Source organism: Mesoplodon bidens (genome assembly GCF_964165515.1).
Source record: "Mesoplodon bidens genome assembly, chromosome: 14".
NCBI lineage: Eukaryota > Metazoa > Chordata > Mammalia > Artiodactyla > Ziphiidae > Mesoplodon > Mesoplodon bidens.
The window spans coordinates 28045647-28071908 of NC_138170.1; the positions used below are offsets into that span (position 1 = coordinate 28045647).

General features: G+C 59.4%; 1 protein-coding gene and 1 long non-coding RNA gene across 2 annotated transcripts; one reads left to right on the top strand and one right to left on the bottom strand.

Moving 5' to 3' along the window:
* Window positions 1–5462: 5462 nt before the first annotated feature.
* LOC308627435 lies at window positions 5463–6034 on the bottom strand. Its single transcript, XR_014017405.1, has 2 exons — window positions 5923–6034; window positions 5463–5588 (listed from the first exon to the last, which is right to left on the bottom strand). It is a non-coding gene; the product is annotated as an uncharacterized lncRNA (long non-coding RNA).
* CYP26B1 (cytochrome P450 family 26 subfamily B member 1) lies at window positions 5582–24888 on the top strand. The gene is made up of 6 exons (XM_081253579.1): window positions 5582–6072; window positions 9561–9785; window positions 18600–18875; window positions 19135–19290; window positions 20751–21035; window positions 21418–24888. The coding sequence occupies exons 1-6, from the start codon at window positions 5869–5871 to the stop codon at window positions 21808–21810; spliced, it is 1539 nt and encodes a 512-aa protein (XP_081109705.1). The 5' UTR covers window positions 5582–5868; the 3' UTR covers window positions 21811–24888.
* Window positions 24889–26262: the final 1374 nt, after the last annotated feature.

The window sequence follows — 26262 nt, forward strand, 5'->3', positions numbered from 1 at the left end:
AGTAATAAATAACTAGCATCCAGAATCGAGCTCTGCTTCCGAAGCACCACCGATAGCAGGATGGCGGCTCCAAACGGGTGGGCGGGCTGGGATGCGGCAGGTGGTGGTTTTGAAGGGGCCAGAAGGTGTTCCAAACAACAGCCACGGAACCCTCGAAGTTGCAAGGCGGGGGCTGGAGGACAGCTTAGCCTCTGGGGGCTCTAGAAAGGCAGAATCCGTGGCACTGTGGTGATTTCCAAGCCGAGTTGGGTTAAGTCCTCACCCCCGACCGGCATGGACAGCGGGGGACCCAGCCCCGCTCAGAATCACCAAGGCACAGTCAGGGACTGTCCTCTAAACTGTCCTTGAAGATTGGTCACCAGAGGGGCACTGCCAGCCTTGCGGTGCCCGATCTGGAGGGAGGGCACAACGTGGGAGAAGGGCAAACAGGCCTCGGGATGAATATCTGGGGCCACAGCTGGGATCCAGGGCCAAAGGGGCTCTCTGCTAATCTGCTGGGGTAGCAGTTTCTGCTCGAGTTCTGGAGAAGCAGTGGAGGAGCATGTCTGAGCAGGACCTGGTGGCACAGGGTCAGCCCTCTCCTCCACTGCCCCTCAGAAAGAAACAGAATGTTGCTTCCCCACTGGACTTGAAATTTTTCAGGCAAGGGGTCCCGCCACTGGCAGGTGTGTATGGAGAGGCCTCAGAATGAAATGGGGACCAGCCTGAGGCCCTGGGGAGGATGAGGAGCTGAGAGCTGATTTCCAGGGGTTCTTTGGTGCCAGCAAGGCAGGACAGGGCAGCTTCGTCCCTCAGGCTAGAGTACCATGGGCCCAACGGGAGGCCGGCAGGACCCTGCAACCTCTGTTAGACCCCTGAACACCAGCCCTGTTTCCTGCCCACAGCCTCCTGGTCTCTGCTCTGGCCACTGGCCACCCCTACTTTTTATCCTGGGCTTTTGCTCCTTTCCATTTGGCTATGGTTGGAGGAAGCAGAGGTAGTTTTAGGGGAAAGGAAGTAAATAAGCATCAATTAAAAAAATTCAGGGCCCCAACTATGCAAAATTAAGTGTAAAACTAACAGCTCCCCCCGTTGTCGGCTTTAATGGTCAGAAGCATGGATGTTGAACAAAGGGGCAGCTGCCACGTGGGACAGGATCTCACGTCTCATGGAGCTGCGTGCTTGATCGGGGAGAGGGAATAGGACAATGCAATGGGGATGGGGAGGGGGACTCTGGGCCTCAGTGTTTTCATCAGTACAAAAAACAGTATGTAAATCTAATGTCTAAAACTAGTGTTATCTCACAGGGCTGTGTGGAGATGAAATAAAATAGTAGCTGTAGAAGACATGTGTTGGCCCTACAGGGCTGCACACATGTAAGGGATTTGGAAAGTGCAATGTCTTTATTCCGTTGGGCATAGAAAGGCTGGGATACTCCTGGGGAGCTCTGTGCCTCTATGAGGAGCAGATTTGTCCCTGTTGATGGGTGTTTCCTGAGCCCGGGAAGAGGGCACAGAGGCTGTGCCTTGCCCCATTGGCTACATATTCCAAGAGTGTCTGATGCCTGCCCTCTGTATTCTCCCAGCCCCTCTGCCAAGCATTGCAAAGTTCATCCAGGCAGAGCTCCACTTGAACCAGCATTCCCATGACTGATCCCCCAGTCTGTTCTGACTGATTTCAAGGTACCTGTAAGGCTACAGGGACATGGGAGGCAAGCTGTGAACCAAGGCTTCAGAGCACTTCAGGCAATAGCTGAAGCCCCATGGAAAAAGGTTGTAGTTGGAGCAGGGGGTGGGAGGGAGATATTCTGTCCTACAGTCCAGTCCTGCTCCCAGAGCCTCACAGGTTGAGCTGTGCCCCATCTCTGGGGAGTCCACAAGGGGCCAGCCACACTCCTCTCGCCAAAGGTAGGGTTGGATGATGCTTGAGAAGACTGGGGTTCAGTCTGGGGTCAGGGAGAGGGTCACTTTATGACCAGGATTAAGGGTCAACCTGGGATTAGGCTCAGGGGTCTGTTTTAGGTCAGGGTTATGGGTCAGACTGAGGTCTGGATCAGGGCTTGGTCTGGGACCAAAGTCAGAAGTCCAAGTGAAGCAGATGAAGGAATGTCCTCGGATGGAATTTGACTGGTGAAGTTGGTTGCTGACCCTTCTGTGTCCTAGCCCCGCTCTTAACAAGGCTGCTCCACGGCCCTAGGATTCCTTCTCTCCCCAGCACCTCCGGCAATGTAGAGAATTACAATACCATGGCTTCTTTTCTTTCTTTTTTCTTAAGTACTCTTTGGGATTTGAGAAGAGAGATGGTTCCAATCAGGAAATCCAGTGACTACTGCTGCGAAGCCATGCTGTCCCTATGGACATTCCCCAGGACTCCACTTGGTGGCTGGGCCATAAGAACTCAGAATGACTCCCCCAGGGCCCCTCCCAACTCCCACCTGAACAGGAAGAGAGGATGAAAGTGCCCCAAAGCCAACAGTGAAGTAGGAGAGGGGGAGGGGAAGACAATGGCTCGTGGAGACTTCTGGGGCTGTGATCCCTGCAGAGCAGACACCTCCTGTGGTCTCTTGAGGTTGGAGGCAGGTGTTGTGTGAATTTGTTGAAAATGATCCTCTAAGTGTACGTGCCTGCGTCTTCCTGTGTGTGTGTGTGTGTGTGCTCATGCGTGCCCATGCTCTCTCAGTATTTGCCTGTGCATCTGTTTGCATCTCTATAAGGCTGTGTGTCCATCCATTCAGAGGTTGATGTCTCCACACATGGGTTCCCCAGGGTCACCTTGCCTAGTCTGCCATCCCGGAGGAATGCTGTGTCTGGGGGTCAGGTTATATTCTTAGGGCTCTTCAGAACAGCAGAGCCTCAACAATCTCCCCCAGCCCCCCTCTTGCCCAGTTTCACCCACCACCCCCCAACAAAGGGAACGGTGTGGTTTTGGTCTCGTGGCTCCTGGGTACCCAATCCAGAGTTGATTGTCCTGTGAAAGCTCCCTGTTGTGAGGATGTGCCCCAGCTCTCTATTTCTGGGGTCACAGTGGTCCTGACAGGGACTTTGTGGGGGTCTGGGCCCCAAGCCGTCTGAGGTGGAAGTCTGAGGGCACTGAAGCAGGAGTGGAGCCACTTAGGAGCCTGCAAGCAGGCCCTTTAGGGCTGACCTTCCCTGTGAATGGAGACAGAGGGAAGGGGGGAGCAGGGATTGCCTCCCCCTGAATCTGTAGTGCTACGACTGTCCACCAGGTGGGGTTCCAGGGCAGAGAGTGAGAGCCGAGATGACCCAGCGCTAGAAGCAAGAGAGCTTTTAAATCTCCGCCCGCCACATCAACCTCGGAAGGGCTCACACGGGGAGGGACAGCACAGATGCTCGCCCCTTAGACACACACACGTTCTCTTCTGGTGAACTCTAAAATAGAACTCGTATTGGATGCAGGGGAGGTGTTAAAAAGGGGAATCTAATTTCGTTTACACACACGCCATCCTAACTGAAGGTTAGGTCTTCTGTTCTGGGAGCGCAAGAGTGAACGACGGAGAAAAGGGGGCTGGGGGGAAACAGGACGCGCGGGAGAGGGCGAGCCAGGCACCAGCTAGACCGTGTCGGGGTTGGCACGCATAGCTCCATGTATCACAGACACGCAGGAGGAGAGCCCAGATGACAGACGGATGCACGACGCACAGACACACATACAGCACCAGAGAGAACACACAAACCCGCAGACATGCCAGACAGCTCCATAGACGTCGGGCCGACCCGGGGACACACTCGCGCGCGCACACAGTTGCGGCCCCGGGCCACACGCACACCTCGCACAGGCACGCGCGCTGGGCCCTCAGCGGCCGGCTGGGAGAAGGTGGCCGCGCTCACCTGGCGTGTTTATTTACTAATTTATCAATGAACGTTTGTACCCGACACCTCCCACCTCCGGGTGCCGGGGCCGCAGCATTTGTCCTCTTCTCGGGACATTCACCGGGCCAGCATCGGGGTTCCTCCGACGCAACGGGCTGGGGGGGGGGCGGAGGGGACTACAAATTAGGGGGTCTCGAGGTGTCCGAAAGGAAGGCTGCGGCGTCAGCTGCCCGGGACGCGGACGGGGAGAGGGGAACTTCGGGGTCCTGTAGGGTAAGAGACGTATGCGGGGGGCGGGGGAAGGGACCTTGGCCTCCGAGGTTTGAGGATGTCCAGATCCGGGATGGAGGACCCCCGGCTAGGAGAGATTGGGAGTGGCAAATGAGAGGATTGAGGGGTTCCGGGAGATGGAGGAGCCAGTGGGGTCCCGCGGGATAGGAGCTGGAGACCCTAAGCACAGGTTTAGGGGCTTTTGGCGCCTCTCAGTCGAGGGGCAGTCCGCCTGAGACCTCAGCTGCTGGGGCGACGGCCCACGCGGGACTGCCTGGGATGCGGGAAGGGGGCCGGGGCCCGACAAGGAGGAAAAGAGGGAGGGAAGTAGCCTAGCAGCCAAGCGGGCACCGTGCGAGCGCACACCGTGTGTGTGTGTGTGTGTGTGTGTGTGTGTGTGTGTGTGTGTGTGTCTCATCTCGTCCGTCTGTAGGTGCCGGGCTCAGCGAGACGCCGGCGAGAAGGAAGAGGAGGCGAGAGGTGAACTGAGTTTGATCCTGCGGCGGCTACAAGTGGGTCCGGGGCGGGCGGCGGGCTGCGGGCTGCGGGCGGCGTGGGCGGGGCTGGAGGCCGGCGGGCGCTCACACGCTCCGGCCGCCGGCCTCTCACCACGCCTCCGGCTTCGAGAGCGCGGCGGAGGTGGGGGTGGGGGTGGGAGTGGGGGGTGCTGGCGGAGCGCCCACGGCGCAGCCTCCCGGCTCTATATAAACACACGCATCGCCTGGCTCTCAGAGGCACAAATTCACATTGAGAGAAGCTTTTAAAACCATCAGCCCTGAAATCCTGCCTCCTGCTTTTTCCCTTCTTTCATTCCTTTTGCCTTCCTTTCTCCCCCCAACCCCCCCCCCCCTTTCTTCTCCCAGCAGCAACTCCTGAGCCGAGAGACTGCGTCCCGGGACGGACTGCCTTTTCTTAATTGATACAATAGCCCAGCTCGGGTTTTCACCTCCTCCCCCAACCCCACCCCGCCTCACCCCTCCCGCCCGCCGCCGCCGCCGCCGCCCCAGCGCCCGCCCGGGGCTCTGTCGCCGGCTGCGTCCCGTCCGGGCCGCGGTCCGCCGGCTCCGCACCCGCGCCCGCCGCGCCGCCTCGCCCGCCGCGCCCGCCTCGGGGGTGCAGCGGCGGCTCTGGGGCTCCGGCGCGCCGCCCGGGGCAGTCCAGGGGCGCTAGGCTCGGCCTCTCCACTCGCCTCAGCCGGAGAGCCTTCCCTCTCGCACCCAAAGTTTCTGGGTTCGTTGGAATTTGGGGATTCAGGATTTTTTTCCTTTTTTTTTAACCTAGGAATTTGAGGGGAAAACTTTTGACAAATCGATCGCACTTTCTCTCCGCTAGTTCTCTGTCCCCCCCTCTTCCCCCCCTCCCCCCGAGCAGGGGAAGGGGCTTACGAGAGAGACTCCCGCTGGACAAAGTTTTCCAAAGTTTTCCGAGTGTGATGGTTGCGGGGAGAGCTAATCCACCAGCTTGATTCACGGCTTCGTCTCATCACCCCTCCAGCAGCCCCTAAGCCCGCTATAAGGGAACAAACAAACAAACAAACAAACAAAGTTACACTCCGAGTCGCCTCGTGTCTCCTCTCTCTCTTCTTTTAGGCGATTTCCCCCCACTGTCTCCGCTCCCTTCGCAGCCTCCACTTCCCTTCCCTCGGCTCCTTGCTCCTTTTCTGTTTCGGCCGGAGGTGCCAGGACCCCCGGCGGCAGCCTCCCCTCCCCCGCCGCTCCCGTCCCTTCTCGTCTGGCCCTCCCCTCCCCCGCCGCGGCCAGCACAGCCAATCCCCCGAGCGGCCGCCAACATGCTCTTTGAAGGCTTGGAGCTGGTGTCGGCGCTGGCCACCCTCGCCGCGTGCCTGGTGTCGGTGACGCTGCTGCTGGCCGTGTCGCAGCAGCTGTGGCAGCTGCGCTGGGCTGCCACCCGCGACAAAAGCTGCAAGCTGCCCATCCCTAAGGGCTCCATGGGCTTCCCGCTCATCGGAGAGACCGGCCACTGGCTGCTACAGGTAAGGGCGCTCTCGCTCCGTTGCTCTCCAGGGTCCGCTAGCGGCGAGCACCAGGCGGATGGAGCCGCGGGCCGGCCAGGGGGCGCCGGGAGCCTGAAGGCACGGGTCCCCGCCCCGCCCCTTCCCTCCTCTCTGCCTGAGCCGCCCGGGCTTCCCCTGCCCGCCTGCGGAGTGGTTCCGAGCCCGCTGGCGCCGGGTGCGCAGGTTCAAGGGGCTGGTAAGAGAGGTTCCCGAAACCGAGAGGGCTCCCAAGACCGACTTTTTCCAGTCGCGAGCGACTCAACAGGGGTGCGTCGAGCGTCCTGGGGGCTCCCCGCGCAGCGCGAGCCGGAGGGGGCATCCAGTCGTGAGCCGCTTTCGCCTCCCCTTCGCGCTCCAGGCCCCAGTCACCGTCGACTTCCCGGGCTTTGGCGGTGTCACTGGGACCCGAAAACTGAGTCAGGGAAAGAAAGAGTGGGCAGCCAGGATTGCCCCCTTTAAGACCCGGGCAGTGTTCCCGCCGCGTCACCGGCCACGCCAGGTACTATAGCCCCGTTCTACGGTCTGAGAAAGTGTGTGTGTTTTGTGGTAGGGGAGGAAGGAGGTAACCCAAGGAAAATGAGAAGCCTGAGACCCGAGGTTTCTCGGCTTTCGGAGAAAAGGGTCTATTTACTTACTGGGTGGGGACAGTTTAGCAGGGGAGAGTAACTTGGGAGAGGTGTGTGTGAGACCCCATAGAGTGCGTCTGTGTTCGTTGTGAGACGCCACACAACCCGCACTGCTGGTGATAATGGGGGTGGGCGCGTCGGGGACCAGACCCAGGTAGGTAATGGGGAGATTAACCTGGAATTAACATCCTCAAGTGCTAGATAATCGCTTTTGCAATTCGATACACAGCAGGTTTTTCTTTGGGGAGGGGGCGTCCTCTGCGTTAACCGCGGAAGGTGTGTTGTGTGGGCGTGTGCACGCGTGTTTGTCCGGCAGATGCTGTTAGGAGTTAGCAGAAGGTTGGCTGTACTGAAACAGACAGCCTCGGTCTGGGAAAGCGGAGGCGGGAGGTGAACGCAGAGACCTGTGAGTTTAGAAGTGCGAAAGCTTGGCTTGAAATTAACAGACGCGTGTAATCCGCGTGCACACACACATACACCCTGCGCAGCCCCGCCCCGCGCCAATTGACAGCACAGCTAGGGCGGGAGGGGCACGCGAGGTTCCTCTGCCCTGCGCTCTTCCCAAGTCCCGGAATCAGCCCATCTCCTTGGGGGCCTGTTCGTGCAACAAGGTGGGGTTCACTTCAACCAATGGGACCTCCCCCCGCCCCGCTGCCGTAAAGAAATCCCCAGAGCCTCTCCCGTGCCAACACACTTAAAGGGTTAACTGCAGCGGTGGTCTAGGCTTTTGGCCGAGAATTTAGGAAATAAAATATATTCACAGGGGCGTCAGCCCCTGCCGTATTAGAGCCAATCTGCAGAATTCGCCGTCTGTCACCGCCCCCCCCTTTCTCACTGCACCCACCCCACCCCCGCCACCAACGTCCCCTGACCTTTTCTCCGAATCCCTCAAGGGCCTCTGGGGCTCCGCGTCCGACCCGCACGTAAGATGGGGAGGGGGAAGCAGGCCTACACCACCCAATATGTTCGCCCCCCGGGCCCTTGACTCTGAGGTGAGAAGGAAATGGGAGATGCGTGTAGAGAAGCACTGAAGGGGTTAATGGGAGCCCTCTGAATCCCAGCTTTATTTTTTCGGAGTCATTTATCAGATTTTACGGGGGGACCTCCAAGGGCTCTCCGTTTCCACCGTGCGCCATCTAAACAGAGCCCAGGGCTAAAAATACAACATTTTTGTATAAATTGGACTCGCGGCTCGAGCGGCCGCCCCTATGAAAGTCCTCTTTGTGAAGACCGTGGAAACGGCGGACAAATAACTCTTTATTAATGCCACAAAAAACGCACTTTAATTATAGTTAGGTAGATCAGAGGCGGGGGAGGGGGTGCCGCGGGAGAAAGGCGGCGGCGACCTCGGAAAATTCACAGCCCAACTTTTGTGTCGAAAGAAAAGAAAAACAGAGGAAACGCAGGAGAGGAGAGTCAGACGTAGTGAGAGAGACCGGTACAGCAGACCGAGGGAGGGAACCCCGCTCTCTGCCCCCTTTTGTCGCACCTCCACCCTCGCCTTGATTTCTCTTAAAGGGGTAGACGCCTTCTAGAACCGCGGCAGCGTGGCGGGAGTTCTCCCCGACCCGCCAACCTGGGTGTGGGGCGGTGTCCCCCGCGGCCCAGACCACCTCCTGGAGGCGCGGGCGCTCTGGGCTCGCTCCCCGTCGCGCGCCCGGGCCGGAGGCACACGTGGAAAAGTGATTAGGGCTCCGGGTTCTGCAGAGTCACTTTTTCGGCAGGGCTGGGGTGTGTACACATCTAACTGGCGAATGCTTTTCCGTGGAAGAAGGGAAAGTGAGGAGGGGGATCAACCGGGAAAAAGAGGAAGCGGAGTGTCCCTTCGGGGAGTGCATGACCCCACAGGTCTGGAGCCGGCATCCGCATGTCTGCAGGCGGGCAGGCGGGAAGGCCTGACAGGTGGCGCCCTCCCCTTCTCACCGGCTGTTGCCCCGGCCGGAGAAGGGTTAATGCGGGGTGGGGTGGCGAGCTACGACGTCAAAGGTGAGCGGGACGCCCCTGCTCCCGCCCTTCGGAGGTCCCCTCTGTTTCCGGTACCCGCGTGGGGCCGACACAGCCAGCTCCTCCGAGCGCCAGGCCCGGATCGGGGCCTGGCTCCGCTCGGCTCGCGCCGCCGCCGCTGGGGATCCGGTTACCTGCGACGGCGGCCCCGCCCAGCCCTACCCCGCCCCTCGGGAAGCGCCTTCCTCCGCTCTCGCGTCCCAAACTCCAGGGCGACGGCGAAAGCTCTCCTCAGTTATTTCCAGGGCATATTGCATTAGGAAAATCGCGGCTCCCGGCCCGTGACTCTACCCTGAGGAGCCCTCAGAGGGCCGCCGGGTCCCTTCGCGGCCCACACCAGCGAACGGAGGAAACCCCAACCCCCATCTGTACTGATTGCCTCCGGGCACCGACCGCTCGCCGCTATAAATAATCTTTGGCCTGCGGCCACCCCGCGGGGTCTCGCCAGCCCGTGGCCCGGAGCCTGGAAATATTTATTCCGAGAGTCTCCCGAGCGCGAGGCGGGGGGAGGGGGGAGGCGGAGGTTCTAGCTTCTGGTCCCGCCGTCCAGGATATCTTTTCCCTCCCGCAAGTCATTACTAAAAAACAACCTCCCGGGGGGTTGCCCTGGGCCTCTCGCCCCCTTGCTTTATTTATTATCCTCTAGACCCCAGTTCTTATGCATGCTGTGAAAAATAAAACCTACGTACGTGCATGCGTGTGTGTGTGGGGGGGGTAGGGGACTGGTGCCCCGGGTGGGATCCTCCGCCCCTCCCCCGCTGGCCTTCGAGGCTAGGCCTCCCGGGTGTCCCATCTGGAGATGTGGGCCCTGAGAAAGTTTTTGCGTGGCCCCCGCAGGGTTCTGGCTTCCAGTCGTCGCGGAGGGAGAAGTATGGCAACGTATTCAAGACGCACTTGCTCGGGCGGCCGCTAATCCGCGTGACGGGCGCGGAGAATGTACGCAAGATCCTCATGGGCGAGCACCACCTCGTGAGCACCGAGTGGCCACGTAGCACACGCATGCTGCTGGGCCCGAACACGGTGGCCAACTCCATCGGCGATATCCACCGCAACAAGCGCAAGGTAAGAACTCTAGGCCAAGAGCCCCACAACCGTGCTCTGATCCTCTTCTCCCGTGCACCCCTCTCGGGGTAAGGAGTTCTCGGAGACCCGGGGACGTCCCTACCAGAATCCGCGCCCCCATTTGCACACCATGTGGGAGGACCCCGAAGCTCCCTGCCCAGACGGCTGCGATCCCAGATCCAGGGCCTGTACAGGCCTCTTCCGGGTCTGCCCTCTTGGTAAGCCACGGCGCCGTGCGCACTACCAGGCCCAACGGGTAGCTAATTGGGGGTTGGTTTGGACAACTTGAACATGCGGCGACAGGGGCGTCCAACGCCTGTCATCGTCGTGTTCCACAAACCTGGAAAAAAGAGAGGGCGGACGGTGGCCAGCGCTCCTCCTTTTCGTCCCCTGGAATTCCGAGGACTGGAAACGGATCGTTCTAAAATCACACCTAGCTTCCCGGCCACAGGTTGCTTAAGGGCGACGCGGGCAGGCGCGGGGGCGGGGGGCACCTTGTGGGCAGCGGTTGCTGGGCCTTGCCTGGGAGAGGTGAGGTGAAATTTGGGCCACTGCGCGCACCGGTCTGCACAGAGGGGTAAGGGCGAGGGGTGGGAGAACTTCGGCGAGCCGAGGCGCGGCGGGGGATCAAAGCGCACCTACCCGCTCCCATAAAGAGGAAGAGAAAGTGGGTGTTTATCCTGTGGATTTCCCGAGCGCCTGGAAGAGGCGCGGAGGAGGCGAGCCAGCGCGCAAGGGGCAAGCCTCCCCGCCCCCTCCCAGGGCAGCGCCGCCGCTGCGGCTCAGAGCGCGGGCGGCACGTGCTGTTTGAACTGCAGTAACCCGAAAGCTGAGCCGCCGGCGGGCGGGGCGCCGGCCCGCCGGCTTAAAGCGGCCGCGACTGGGGTGCGGGGGTGGGAAGGGGCAGCGCTGCACGACCTCCCCTCCCTTCACTTTTTCCATTGGGTCAGAGGACTCACCCGGTTTGAAACCTAAAGGAAAGGGAGAGGCAGCCTCTGATCTCCGGGAAAAGTGGCAGAGCCTGGGAGACAGGAGAGGGCCATGGTGGGGCAGCCCCCCTCCTCCGGACGTCTGTGTGTGAACAGAGGAGTTCATCCTGTAGAACTGTCGTCTTCCGAACGGCCTGCGAAGAGTAGTTCTCCGTAACAGATAAAAGGAGGAAAAATCAGAGGGGACTGGTCAGCACGTACACCACCACCACTCCCCCCCCCCCGCTAAAGCACGTATTTCAGGGGCTGGGAAAGGGGCTCCTGAAGTAGTCTTCCCATCTGCTTTACTAGAGCAGGAAGCAGCTAACAGAGCCCCGGGGGCAGATGGGAGGGTTCTTGGGAGTGGCTGGGAGGGGGCCCGTAGGCTCAGGAATGGGGGCTCTTCAAATATGCCGAACACTCCTTTTTTTCTTAGTCTTTGTGACTCCACCAAAAGCGTATTTCAAAGATCTTAGGAGAGAGCCTGAGCCTCAGAAACCCAGCTCCAAAGAATGTGGATGCTTCCTCATTTTATCTTTATAAAAACTTTGACAAGAAAGCAATTACTGTCCCTTTCTCACAGAAGAGGAGCCCGAGGCTTGGAGAGATTGAGGGACTTGAACCAAGTCAGGAAAGGAAGAAAAGGCAGGGCAGGGCCTGCAACACAGGCATCCATGGGAAGAGTTGTTTCTAAGCCACCAAGTTGAGCCCTCCTCAGCCGTGCCCACCTGGGGCTGCCAGAAGCTGAGGGTCAGGGTGGTGGGGAGGGAGTGCTGGGGGGAAGAAGGCTTGGTCAGGACCTGAGTGTGAGACCCTGGGGGTGCAGAGGGCTTTGGGGAGAGGCTGTTGCCCTGCAGTTCCCTGCACCCTCTGCCTGACTTGGCTTTGGGCCTCCAGGTGGGGAGGGCCCCCCTGGAAAGCCCCAAGGTTTTGGCTTACATCATCCATTTGGGAGGAGGCAGGGAGGAAGGAGGGGGGCACAGATGAATGCTGCTGGAGGAATACACACGGAAGGAAGCTGGAGTGAAGGACAGGGTGAGGGGGTGGGACCTGGGTGGGGCCACAAAGGAGGACCACAGATGAGGCATAGATAGTCTCTCTCTTCCAGGCACCCTTGCCCTCTAGCACCTTGCCGATAAGGGAGCAGCCAGAAACCAGCTCATCCTGACAGAGGCTTGGGAACCCAAAGCAGGGCCGTCTCTCTGTGTGCTAGTTGTGTGCTTGCTGTGTGGCATGTGTGTGGGTCCTATGTTAAATGGGCAGATGAAAACGTCCTTCCCCCGCCAAAGAGAATCGATGTTCCATAAACTTAAGTTTACTGAGTTAAGTAGCAGGCCTTAGGTTAGATACAAGCACAGAAGCTGGAAACTTGGTCCTTGCCCTCAAGAAGTAGAATCTAGCTGGAGGGATGAGAAGAGAGTACTCAGAGGCACACAGGTTGGTCCTGGAGAGAATGGCCAGTCTTCTGGACCCAATGCCTGGTGGACCCAACTTGGCCAGGGTGGGGACTGCCCTGTGCCACTCACGCTGCCTTAGCCAGCCCACGCTGCAAGCAGGCACCTGTGGAGAGCGGGCTGCTGGGCCAGGCCCAGCCTGGTTAGGATGTACTCGCAGGAAGTGGGGGCCAGGTGTGCTGAGGCCCTGCTGGCGGGGAACTAGGACCGTCACTATTTCCACTGGGGCTGCTCCCCAACCCCTTCTCTGGAGGTCTGACCAGATGTGCTGGGAAGGGGTTCCTCACAGCCGTCACTGCACTCCAGGTGTTTGTCCAGGCTGCCCTGGTGGTCTAGGGCCAAGAGGGGTAGGGTTGCCAGGGAGAACGTCCAGAATACCTTGCCCAAGCTAACAGAATCCTCTCTGGAAGCCAGGCCTGTGTCCTTATAGCTGCGACCTCAGATTGTGTCCCTCCTCCTTTGTTACCCCTCCCCTACCTGGGGCCAGGAGGTCTCTGGTTCATGGGGGAGGGACTGCATCTCTCTTTGTATGCAACGAAGCTGGGTATTGCCCTGGAAGGGTGGATGGAGTCTGATAGGGAAGCTGGGGGGGGGGAGGGTTACCAGAGAAGGGGGGGGGGTTGTCGTGGGTAGTTCTGGAAGCATCCAGTGCCCAACCCCACACACTAGGATCAGACATTTCCTCTTTTCCTTTGGAGATAGGGCTGGGCCTCTTTGCACCAAAGGGCCAGCATCTTCAGGGCATTTCAGGCAGTGGCCTTGAGATTCTGTCAGAGAACTTGGAGTGCATCCCAAGGATGAACTTAGCTTTGGAACTCTGGACTGGGGAGACCCTAGGAGTGGTCTTCTTGCCCCTCCTACCCTGACCCCTGGCTTCAGGGACTTCTGTGCCCATGGCTGAGGTGGGGGAACAGCTCCAGACGTTTTGGGGATAGGAATTAAGAAGCCTGGCCTGCCCACCCACCGATCCTCACTGACTTGGCCTTTGGGCCCCGTCCTGGCTCGGGGTGGAGCTCAGGCTCAGGGTTACTGCACTCGCCTCAGAAATCCTCTGTAGGCTGGGGTTTATGTCGGGATGGAAAGGCCAGGAGGTGCCTCAGCAGGAAGGCAGAGCCAAGAGAGCCCATGGTCGTGGGGTCCTGGGGGAGGCCGGCTCAGACTGGCTCCAGGTGGCCTTTGAACCACTGCACAGCCTCTGGCTTCAAAGTCATGTCTGCCAGGCTCAGCTCAGGGCAGAAGTTTCCACCTGTGTGGGAAGGGAAGGCGGTGGCATGGCCAGGCAGCCCTGCTACTGGGAGCTCTATCCCTGCCCCCTGGCAGAGGCACGGAGCCTTTGTGCTGCCAGCGGGGGTCCTTCACCAAAAGTTACTGTAGCATCAGGGGCTGCTGAGGGGGCAGGTGGCAGGAGCGGATGTCTCTGAAGGTCAGCGGGGGAGGGTGCCCACGGCCAGCCACCAGGGCGCCTGGGAGTGGGCTCCTCCCTCTGCGTGCCCTTGTGTCAGGCAGGGGTGAGTGGTGTGGGCCCTCCCTTTCACCTCCCTCCGCGTCCTTCTCCCAGGGCAGGGTGGGGTCCAAGGCTGTGATGCTGTGATGCTGTGATGCTCGCTCTCCCAGCCTTGGGAGACAGTTGTGGCCTTGGCTGGAAGTGGGGAGGCTTGGCTGGGGTCTGCTCTGGCCCTGATCCCTCTAAGCCAGTTGTCGTATCTGTTCCAGGTTCCCGGGGCTGAAGGGCGGGGTGGGGGGGGTGCCTCCAGGGGCTGACAGAGTAGCCGAAACAGCTGGCCTTACCCTTAGAATAAATGTTGGGCGTCCCCAAATTAATTAATTAATTAATTAATAGAGGAGCGGCCCCTTCTAGCTCTTAGATACATCTAGAGCCCCCAGGACTGGTAGAGGGTGGCTCAGCGGGGTTTGGATTGGTGGGAGGCAGGGTGTTCAGGGACCCTGGTGAGTGTGGCCAGTTGTGCCCCGGACTGTGACCTTGGGAAAGCCCTTCCTTCTTTGGGCCTCCGCTTTCTAAGGGGGTTTTTCTACGGTTGGAGGAGGGATAGGAGGGTCTGGACAAAACTTCTCAGAGCCCGGCAGGTATGTGCCAAGTGCTGCTCTCCCCTCACCCACAATGTGCTTTTGTTGTGGGTAGAAGAGTTGGGGGGACAGTCAGAGCTGGACCTGAGTCGGGGACAGATACTCTGCCCACAGATGCTGGGGACCCAGAAGGGGCATACGCAGGCTGGGGGATCTGGCCAGCCCCTCGCAGTCAGAGGGGCTGAGTGAGGACTGGCTCAGGAGGCAGCCAGGGTGGAGTGGAGGTCCAGTGGAAATGCCAGGCAGCTGAGGGATGACGTCCTTTCTCGCCCTCCCCCTATTTGAGCATGAAGTGCGCACCTTGGCCTCACCCTTGTGCTGTTCGGCGGCTGCCTCGGCGGCTGCCCGCCCGCTGTTATTCTTTCCACTCCGCAGGCCGCGGCCCCGGTGGCTTGGCGGGGTGGCCTGCCTAGGCCCCCACCCTCCCGGGCAGCCGCCTCCATTCCTCCCAGTCTGAGTCACTGGACCGGGGAGTGGGTCCCCTCTCTGGCTCTTCCCGCTTCTGAGGCTGCCCATCCTTTTCTCCATCCATCCACAGCCGCCAGTTGAGAAGGGGAGGTTATCTGGCTGAGCGGGTCAGCGTGCAGGGTCATGGGGGTCCAGTGAGCGACTCCCCTCCCAGGGGCGCTGCCTGAGAGGCAGGAGTGGGGAGGGAGGCCTGGGGGTGTGGGGGAGACATTTGTAGGAACAATTATACAGAATTTGAGCCTTGACAAGCCCCCTGGTGGTTCCCCCCCCACCCTGGTTGTGGATTCAGCTTTTATTACAGGGAGAGCGAGAACCCGGGATGTGGGCTCTTGAGCCAACTGCATTGTTGGGAAAACCCGTAGAGGTTGGGGGAGGGTTTCCAAGCACATCCTTCAAGGCCAGAGCCCGTCCTGCTCCAGGTCTGTGCCTGGAGTTCCCAGGTCTCCCGTGCACTTCCGCCCTTCTCTCCCCAGCGCCAACCCTGATGGGATGTCCATACCTGCTGCTCCCTGTGCAGGGCTCTGCCCGAGACAGGCTGCTTCCCGGTGACCTTTGTCCAGCACTCTTGGCTCACTTGTGGGGATTCCGAGGGAAGCCCCAGAGGGAAACAAAGCAGCCCTGGCTCCTGCTGCAACTGCGGTCAGGCCGTGGGCTCTGGGGCCGCTGGAAACCCTTCCCCTCTTCACGATGAGCTGCTTCGCAGGTGCCTTCCCCTGTGCCCAAGTCCCGACCCTGACCTCCCCCACGTGCCCAGGCCTTCCTGTGCCCTGGGCAGCACCTCCGCCTCCTCCTGGCCTTTGTGGTGGGCGGTGGTTTCTGGGCTGCCCTGGCTTTGGGAAGTGCCCACGTTGTTAACCCTGGGCACGGTCCCAGGGATGAGGCCCTGGGAGGCTCTGATGCCTGTGGAACAGCTGGGCGGGAGGCAGGGGCATGGACTTGGTGACCACCGAGCAAAGCCCCTTGAGCCTGGAGTGCCCGCAATCTGCCTTTGCTCGGCTTCTCATTTGGGTAGTTTCTCCACCTCTGGGGGCCTCTGAGGACAATCATGGGACAGCCAGGAGGAAAGGGGCCCCAGAGCATCCAGTTAGATTTCTGTCTGGGTCAAGATAAGAGCCCTGGTCATGGCTGCAATTCTTTCAGAAGCCCCACCCCGGGGGACCTGCAGGTGCAGGCTTCCTGCGGTCATTTCAGCTCCTGGCCTTGCTCAGGGCCCCTTCCCACCTAGAGGTCAGGTGTGGACCCCCTGCCCTTGGAGTCGCTCTGCCCAGTCCCAGGTCCCCTTGGGTCCTTCCTGCTCTCCGTGGCCCCCAAGGCTGAAGAAGGAGCGATTCAGCCGGCCATCGCTAGAGGGCGCAGGGAATGTAACCTTTGGGACAGGCAGGGCAAGGCTTGTCCCTGGGTCCTGTCTGGCCACTCCTCGGGGTGCAGTGGGGTCCCTCAGAGCTCCCCCTTTGGTAACCTTGGGATGGCCCTTCCTGAGCCACTGTAGCCCATATGAGGTGTGTGAGTGGGGGCCTGGCAGGCACTTACACCAGGTGACTGATGCGGTGCCAGATTCTGGGCTTCTTTGAGGGGATAGCGTCTACTTAGGGACACACGGATATTGGTGTTCGTGTGATCTGTGCATTGAAAGGGACCACAGAGATCACCTGGTTCAACCTTACCAATTTACAGATGAGGAAACCGTGAGGCCGCGAGGTGACTTGACCATGATCCCACAGTAAGTTGGTGTATGATCTGGGAATAAAACTCAGGTTTCTGGGTGCCCAGCCTGCCTTTTCCCACCACCCACTTCATCTTAGGAGCCTAGCTGGCTTTGATTTCGGCTGGTCCTGGTCGGCATGGGCATCTGCTTGATTCCCCCTCCACAGGCCCACCTTTGGGCCCAGGTGTCCTGTGTGCTGGGGGCCCTGACCAGCCCCTGCTACGTTCCTTCCAGGGCAGTGCCCTTGACTCTGCCATGGGTTGGCTGGCTCTGGCCAGACGTGGTCCCCCTGCCCCTGCCTGCCCTACCTCCAGCCTCCCCACCGACACCTGGCAGCCACGGAGCTATCATCCTGCATCCCTCATGAGCCACGGACCACTTACTGCTCCTTCTGTGGGCTCTTTGCTGTTTCGTAAGGGCCCCTAGCAGGCCAATGATGGGCTCTGGGGCAGGACCCCACTCCTACCCGTAAAACCCCTAGACCAAGAGTGGAACCTGGCATCCTAAGGACACTAGGGTCCAGGGGGGCGGGGCTGAGGTAGAGAGCACCCTGGCGGGAGGTGGCCCTGGAAATTCCCCGGGTCCTCACAGCTGAGCAAGGTGTGAGTGACCTGGCCAGGCCTGGGCTGCCCCTGGCCACCTCCCCTCACCCTTCTACATGTCAGCTGTCCCTTAGCAGCAGGAGCAGCCCCAGACAGTGCTGGCTTTTCTGCCCCTCACCGGCCTCCTTCCCTCCCTCCCTCCCTCTGCCCACCGGGAATTTCGGAATGAAAGTGCTATTGTGAACGCCTGGCTGGGCCACTGAAGGCCCAGCACTGTTATTTCTGCAAACCAGCCCTCCCATTAGCCATGCAGGGCTGAGGCCAGGAAAATGTTACCTTTTCCTCCTTGAGCTGACTGCAGGGGAAATTCTCACATTTACAGTTTGTGCGGTGGTTGTGTTTGGGGGCAGGAGGGGAGGGTGGGCGCGTGTGTGTGGTTTGCGTGGGGTTGATGGGGGTGCGGCTAGAGGAGTACTTGTCTCCTTCCTCTGCGCTGCCCGCCCGCACCCCCGGCCTTCCCTGGTGAACTTTCCCTTGGCCCCGGTGGGGGCACCTCCTTCTGCTCTGGACTCTGGGGGTCTGGGCTAGACATTGTTGGTTGCCCGTGTGACCCACCGGCCAACGGTAAATAAACTAACATCTTACCCTCTCCTGTGCACCCCGGGCAGCAGCATGAAACTGTGCGCAGGGGCATCTGGGTGAGGAGGGGGCGGGGGGCTGAGGAACTTGCTCAGGAATCAGGAGGACAGCAAGCAAGGGAGGTGGAAACAGGGACTCACTGGCTACTTAAAATGGACTGGGAAGATGCGGGAAATTAAAAGGCCTTCTCTTTGGCTTTCTGATCTTTTGAGGTGGGAAGCCTTGCCCCCATCCCCGTGCCTCCAGACCCGGCCACACTGAAGACATTTGGATGGCACAGTTAACAAACTCCCTACGATCTCTGCCCAGTAGATATTTCCCAGGGAGTGAGAGCAGTCTTGGGTCTCAGGAAGTCCTGCTTGCAGTCTAGCCTTGGACTCTCTTGCTATCCCATCAGTGGAGTAAAAGAGCCACCTACTGCTTTCCACCTCTTCCTTGTCCAGTCCATTCACCTGTGTTCTGTTCCTCCTGGGCATGTCTGCCCCGTGGCCTGGGCATTCGGGAATGGCCCCTGCAGTGGAGGGGCAGCCTCCTCTCCAGCCCTGCCCAGCGCCCTCTTGTGTTGCCCCTGACTCTGGTATGGCCACATCGCCTGCAGACCTGTTGGCAGCTGGACTGCCCAGTCCCCGGGCTTTGCCATTATTTGGAGCACATGATTTTCTGGGGTTTCAGAAAGGAATGCCAGCTCAGGTCACCCTGTGAGTGACGTTGAATGTCCCGACTCTATGAACTGTGTTTTAATCCCGTCCTTCCCCTTCCTCCCCTCCAACACGTGGGCAGTAGGAGGGGGGTTCAGAGTAGAGGAACCAGCAGAGGGACTGTGTCTGGAGACAGAAAGGCTTGAGCTTGGTCAGGGTCAGGACCTGGAGTTCTCCCTGATCACGGTCGTGGGAACGGTGCTTCAGTTGGGCCGGGCGGGCAGGCCAGAGTCCATCTGACCCTCTGCCTTCCAGGTCTTCTCCAAGATCTTCAGCCACGAGGCCCTGGAGAGCTACCTGCCCAAGATCCAGCTGGTGATCCAGGACACACTACGTGCCTGGAGCAGCCACCCCGAGGCCATCAACGTGTACCAGGAGGCACAGAAGCTCACCTTCCGCATGGCCATCCGAGTGCTGCTGGGCTTCAGCATCCCCGAGGAGGACCTCGGGCACCTCTTTGAGGTCTACCAGCAGTTTGTGGAGAACGTCTTCTCCCTGCCTGTTGACTTGCCCTTTAGTGGCTACCGGCGGGTGAGCACCCAGGGCCTGGGAGGAGAGGAGATGGGCATCCGTGAGCCCACCCTGAGGGAGGGGCAGCTGACTGCTCAGATGGTCACTGGTCACACAGACAGAGGGGAGGTTTCAGCGGGAGCCTTCGCCCAGGGTCTCTGCTGCTTAGCTGGGAAACTCTCAGAAGAGTCCCCACCCCGCCCTGCCCGGCCTTGGGAGGAGGCCCTCAGTGACCCTGCCCTGCCCCTTGGGTAACCAGATGGCCTCCTCCCCACCTTAGGGCATTCAGGCACGACAGACCCTACAGAAGGGCCTGGAAAAGGCGATCCGGGAGAAGCTGCAGTGCACGCAGGGCAAGGACTACTCAGACGCACTGGACATCCTCATCGAGAGCAGCAAGGAGCACGGGGAGGAGATGACCATGCAGGAACTGAAGGTGGGGCGCCCCCCCCGACCCACCTCAGGCAGCACAAACGCCTGCGCTCCGTGCTGGGGCTGCTCAGGGTGGGAGCACCCACACGGACGGGGCCGCCCCTGCCCTCCCCATGGCTTGCTGTGCACCCAGCCCTGGTGGTGAGCGGTCCTCACAGCAGCTGGGCCCCACTGCCTCCATCCCACCCACAGTCCCATCTACCGTGTTGGAAAAGATACCAAAAACTGGTTCTTAGAAACCCTGAACAGACGTGGCGTCTACAGCGTCGTTGACCCCCTCACTCTCCCCAGCCAGCCCCCCACCCCAGTATTCACTATTTCAGTGCACTTCGTGGTCACAGTAGCCCTAGGAGGTCACCTAGGGAAATGCAGGCTTGGAAGGAGAAGCCACTTGCAGGAGGGCAGCCTCAGCCCTTGGGGAAGAGCAGCCTTTTCAAGTGGGTGGCCGTTGACACTCTCCCAGCCTGCCTGGCACTGGCTATGCCCAGTTGGGCTGCTGGCCCCGAGACTGTCCACACTGGGCTCCAAGAAGGGCTTCCTGCCTGCCCTTTCTTAGGGTGGATGTTGCACCCGAGGAGGGAGCATTAGCTCGTCCTTGTCTAGACTCTGCCACTCACGTGCTTGCCAGGTGCCTGTGGACACTTCACTGCCGACTGCTCTGTCCCTACGGTCTCTGCTTCCCTGTATTCGAGCTCCAGTTTTGTTTTTTTTTTTCCTCATGAGCCAGGAAGGAGCTCCAAAGACTTTCCCATTTCATAAGAAGTTTTGTGACTTGTAGGTGGTGCCATGGCAAGTAAAGGACCTGTTCTTTCACTCCCCTCTCGGGGCTCAGCATCCACATTTGTAAAATGCAGGGCTTGGAACAAGATAACTTGGTGGGGCCTTTCTGTGGGGCACCACTGCTCCCCAGAGGACCCTGGAGGGGCTCTAAGTCTTCTGGGGACCACCTTCCCTCAGCCTTCTCACTGCAGTCCCAGGTCCTCGTGGGTATGACCCCAGACTGCTTTCCCAACCCCTCAACTCTCTTGACCACCTACCAGATGTCCTTCTCCTGGGGAGGGAGGAAGGAGCTGGGGCTGCCTGTCCGGAGGCCCAGGTTGAGACCCTGCACCTCACCCCCACTCGCCCGCACAGTGCCTGCTCCTTGGGATTTGCTCTCTTTCTGCTGTGAGCTCACTGCACTCATTAGGGCTGCCGAGGCCGGCCCTGGAATCCGGCAGTGAGTGAGAAGCAGCCCTTCCCCAAGGGACTTTTAGGCTCGTGCTTCTGCCCAGCCAGGGGACTGGACCCGTGACCTCTGTCTATCGTGGCCCAAATGGCTCAGCAACGTGAGGCTCAGAGAAAGCAGCAGGGCCCAGCTAGATGACCCCGGGGCCTGGGGGACACCGGCAGAGAGGGGCCGTCCCCAGGCTGGGGCCACCAGGCTGAACCCAGGTTGCAAGCGGTGCCTCTTTGCTGCTGCAGGACGGGACGCTGGAGCTCATCTTCGCCGCCTACGCCACCACCGCCAGTGCCAGCACCTCACTCATCATGCAGCTGCTGAAGCACCCGGCCGTGCTGGAGAAGCTGCGGGAGGAGCTGCGGGCCCAGGGCATCCTGCACAGTGGCGGCTGCCCCTGCGAGGGCACGCTGCGCCTCAGCACGCTCAGTGGGCTGCACTACCTGGACTGCGTCATCAAGGAGGTCATGCGCCTGTTCACGCCCGTCTCCGGTGGCTACCGCACTGTGCTGCAGACCTTCGAGCTCGACGTGAGGCTGGGCCCGCGGGCTGTGGGGTGGGGGGTTGGCCGATGGGAAAGACCAGCTCTCCATGGGGTACCTCAGCTTCATGGGGAGACGGTGCTTGCTTTCAGGGAGCTTTCAGGCTGACAGGGGGGACCCAGCAGGGACCCTGCCCCAGATGCTGGGTCAGATGCAGCCCAGCGGGGTGTGCTGTGAAGCTGCATGGGGACATCCATAAGTAGGTGGACTGACATGCCAAAAGGGGAGGCTGGCCAGGCCCCCGGGGACCACAGTGGGGTGCCTCCAGGAACATCTGGGTGGGGGCTGGCAGGCAGAAGGTCCTGGGTCCTCTCAGACCTCCTCTGGTTCTCACCACCGCATCCCACCCCTGCCCCCGCCTTGCCTCCAGGGTTTTCAGATCCCCAAAGGCTGGAGTGTCATGTACAGCATCCGGGACACACATGACACGGCACCCGTGTTCAAGGATGTGAACGTCTTCGACCCTGATCGCTTCGGTCAGGCGCGGAGCGAGGACAAGGATGGCCGCTTCCATTACCTCCCTTTCGGTGGTGGTGTCCGGACCTGCCTGGGCAAGCACCTGGCCAAGCTGTTCCTGAAGGTGCTGGCGGTGGAGCTGGCCAGCACCAGCCGCTTCGAGCTGGCCACCCGGACCTTCCCCCGCATCACCTTGGTCCCTGTCCTGCACCCTGTGGATGGCCTCAGTGTCAAGTTCTTTGGCCTGGACTCCAACCAGAACAAGATCCTGCCAGAGACGGAGGCCATGCTGAGCGCCACGGTCTAGGGCGCCAGGCCTCGGGGCGGGAGGCGATGGAAGGGTAGAAACCTGTGTGTGGGAGGGGGCTGGAGCCCGGGGAAGAGGGAGGGCCCCCCAGGCCTTGCCCGCCCCTCTTCCCCTCCCTGGCAAACCTGCCCCAAGTCAAAAGGGCTCTCCGGGGTTGGGCTCTCCCCCTGGCCCCTGCTTCTCTCCAATCTCTCCAGTCCCCAACAGCTTAGCTCCCCCGGGAAAGGGCCTGGCCCCCCCCGCCCCGCATGCCCATCACAGTGTTAGATGTCGGCTGTGCCTTTGCTTGTGATGTTCTGAACTGGTCTCTCCCCTCCCTTTTCTTTTGGACTTTTTTCATGTGAGGTCAGGTGGTTGACGTGGGGGAAGGGAGGAAAAGAGGTGCCCCCTTTGGCCCTCTCTTCAGCACCCCCCCCCTCCTGCCTCGGCTCAGATGGGACGAGTGCCCCTCCCGGTGTGGCCACCAGTGCCCGCGGGGAACAGCATCCTGGGTAATAGAACACCAGTCACCCTTGGCAGGGCAGGGTCAGGCTGTAACCAGCCTGGATGCCCACCCCTTGCCGTTTTGGACATTTGAAATTACCTATTGCTGCTACTTTTTCTCTTTTCTGACCTTAGGGCAAAGGAGCCCCAGGCCCTGTCCTCCCAGCATCCTCCCTGGTGGCCCTGGGCACACGCACTGACACCCGCACCTTTCTGCCAGGCGGCCTGGAGCCCGCCCTGCTCCCCGTTACACATACACCCAAGGCCCTCGGCTCGTGGATGGCCTTTCCCCCACCCCCATATTTATTCACTAATATAATCGAATCTTGGTGTTACTGGGACTGGAACAAGTATCTCCTCCGTCCCCTGGCCTCCATCCCAGCTGTCCCCGGCAGGACTTCTGCAAGTGACCCAGCCACCACCACCCCCCCGCCCCCCGCCAGCCTAGGGTCGAGCAGCTCCACCAGGCGCCAGACCTTCTGTGGGTTCAACCTCAGAGCCTCATTCCTGAGGTGAAACCCAGCACATCTGCCTTTGTCCCCTGGTGGGGATGGGGAAACGGCCCACCGCCTCCCTCCCTGCTCTGTCAGAAACCTTGATCACGGGATCTGGAGGCTACTGCTGTGTCCCACTTGGTCACTGTGCACCCCAGTGCCCCCCACTCTGGCTAGTGAGTATAGGGAAGGATACGGGTTCTTTCTTCTGACGGGGAGCCAGGGGCTCCGTCGTCCCTCCCTCAACCCTCACCCTTTGCCCTTTGCCCTTGGAAAGGTGTCCTTGAAGTCCCTTCCCCCCTCTATGCCACTGTCTGCTTAGCCCAGCTCAGGGGTGCGGGGACCAGGTGAAAGCAAGGGGAGGTGAGTGCAGAAGGCAGCCCTTCCTCAGAGCTGACTCGGGCCCTCTGCTTGGTCTTGAGGCAGCTGAGGAGGGCGCTGCAGCTAGAGCTGAGGAGGAGGGTACGTGTGTGATTCGTCAGAAGTGATTTGGCTGCAAACCGGCTGGTCAGGGGATGAAGGAAGAGCAGCTCCTGCCACTGGCATTTTGAGTGTTGGCAGTTAGGGATGCCTCCTGGGGATGGTTTGGGGCCTTTGGTGAGTCTCTAAGTGATTTTGTCTGTTTTCAAGTTTTTCTTTGCTTTTCTTGTTTCTCTGTTGGCTTTTGATGTTATAAAAGCGGTGAATCCCCTTTAGGAGAAAATCAAAAACACACAGAAGAAGGATGCGGGACGTGGATTCCCCGTTGCCTCTCTGTAGCAGTGGCCCATGTGAGCAGCTCAGTGGCACCCCCGGTGGTGCTCAGTGGGCAGGCGGCAGCCCCCCACTCCCGCCCCCATGCACACCTGCCCTGTGGTGGGCTTTACAGGAATGGCTCGTGCCTGCGGACTGTTCTGTCAGCCCCGTTCTCAAGTCTTTCATTTGCTTCCTACCTTTTCACTGTTAAAAGGCAAGTGTGGCACAGACGTTATTGGCAAAAATTGACATTAATAAAATGAGTAAGATCTCAACCTCCCCCACCTCACCGCCCCATTCTGAAAAACAGGCAAAAATGTGTAAAGACTCATCAAAGCTTGAAAATAGCTGCATGGTGCACCAGAATCTGTTACCTACAAAAAAGCCCGGTGTCTGGAAGGTTCATGCTCCTCTAAGCTGACCCAGCTTGCCTTGAACCAAATGTCTTTGACTAAATATCGAGGATTGCATAAGTGCAGCTTCAGACAGGAAGCCTGCCAGGCCTGGCCCCGGCGAGGGGCAGGGAGCTGGAAGGCTGCGGGAGACCTCAGTGGCCTTTGGTTTGGGTGACCAGCCTGGGAGGGGCAGAGAAGGCAAGGCTGAGGGGATCCCTGTGAGGGAGGGAAGAAGGATCATTTGCCCCGCTGGGTCTCAAAGGCAATAAGAAGAGAACTGAAGAAAGCTCTTGACTGGCTGACAGGAGGGTTCCAATGTTGAGACTCACCCATGTCTCCTCTTTATATCCAACCGTGTCTGTGTGCTAGTGTGTAGGTTTTATAGAGGTAGCATTAGATGGGTGATGTGTTCTCACTTAACCATTCCTACTATTGTAACGTGACATTAAAAAGACAAAACCCCACAAAACTCTTCCCGCCATGGGCTTGCAGATTGAAGCACTTTCAATGTTGGGCGCTGGCATTTGTGTTCTGGTCACCATCCTGACCCTGCCCAGATCGCTATAATATAATTTTATACACAGAACTTGTTTTTTCATAAATGTTATAATTTTGTGTCTGTCTTTATAAACTATTATAAGTACTATTTTTGTTATAATTCAAAATAGATATTTAGTATAAAGTTTTTGCTGTTAAATATTTGTTATTTAGTAAAATATGAATTTTTTCCTGTATTGTAAACATGGTTCAAAATGTTAATATGTTTTTATCACAGTTGTTTTAATATTGAAAAAGCACTTGTGTGTTTTGTTTTGATATGAAACTGGTGCCGTGTGAGTGTTTTTGCTGTCGTGGTTTTAATCTGTATATAATATTCCATGTTGCATATTAAAAAAAGTTGTGCATTTTGTGATTTTGGAAATACTCAATGTGGCTCTTTTATAGGCTTCTATAATAAACCTTGAGGACTCACCCTCGTTTGGCTCTCTGGTCTCTGCCTTCCCAGCTCCCTGAAAGGGTCCTCCGGTCCACCCACCCTTCCCTTCAACAACACCCAGTCCCACCTGTCAGGCAGGAAGTTCTTCCCCGCAGTGTTTGCCCTGAGGGGCCAGCCCCCATTCCCTGCATGAAAGCGCACAGAGGTCCGTGACTGTATCCTGTGAGCAGTAGGTTCACTGGGGAGGGGAGGATGTACCTGGAGGGTCACTGTCCCCAGAGGCCTGTTGCAGCACGGGGCAGCTGGGGGCCGCATCCCTGGCCATGTGGCTGGGCCTGGCTGGGCCCGGTGTCTCCGTCCTGGACACGGCAATCAGAGCACTGCAGAGTCCATCTTGTTCATACGAGTGAGGACACGGATGTCCACAGCCACGTGGCACACAGGAGGGCAGAATCCAGTTCTCCCGACTCCCAGCCTCATGCGCCGTGAGGCACTTCTCAGAGCCTGTTTCATGGGTGCTGCAGGGGCAAATGGATTCTGGGATCGAATCAGTCTGGAGAAGGGCTTAAACAGCGCTGGGCAGATTCCTTCACTGCAGGACTGCTCAGGACCTTGAGCCTGGGGCTGGGCTTGCTGAGGGACTGAACGGTGTGGAGCTCAGAGGTTGCAGGGCTCCCCGAGCCCACTTGACGACGGAAACCAGGTCCTCTTTGCCCATCCTCACACTCTGTGAAAAGCTGCTCAGCAGCCTGACTGTCCCAGAAGCCCATAGGTGACCCAGCAAAGGGCGTCGTCCACTGCCAGACAAGGAACGTCCAGGGCGGTCCCCAGAACCTGGGGGGGAGGGAGGGCAGTGAGTGGCAGAGCCGTGGCTCCTGGAGCTACACCAGGAACTGGGGGGTCCGGCCCTGGCAAGGGCAAGGCCTCACAATGCCCAGGCCGGTCCCAGCCCCTGTCTTGCCAGGTCCCCTCCCCAAGCCCTCACTGAGCCAGCCTGAAAAAGGCCATTTTGTGGCTCCAGTGTTTCTTTTTGATACACTCAGTCAGACCCAGCCTCGACCCAGACACATCCCAGGACACAGGGCCTCTCTCAAAGAGCCTGGCACCCAGAGGGGCATCACCAGCGTCTCCTGAACAGTGACACTGGGTGGTCTGCTCAACCTGTCCTTTACCCTGTGCCATCTTTCTGCCTCACCTGACCCTCCCCAGCGCAGGTCTCCACTCCCCGAGCCTTAATCTCCACCCTGGGGAGGGGAGAGCAAGATGATCTCGTTTTGCATCAGATGAAGCAGAGTCTCAGCATTGCAGGGACCTTCTCACAGCCACACAGAAGCAGAGGCTGGTCCTGGGCCAGAATGGGGGCCACCTGCCCTGCACAGCACATGCCCCACCAAGGGGGATCCCTCTG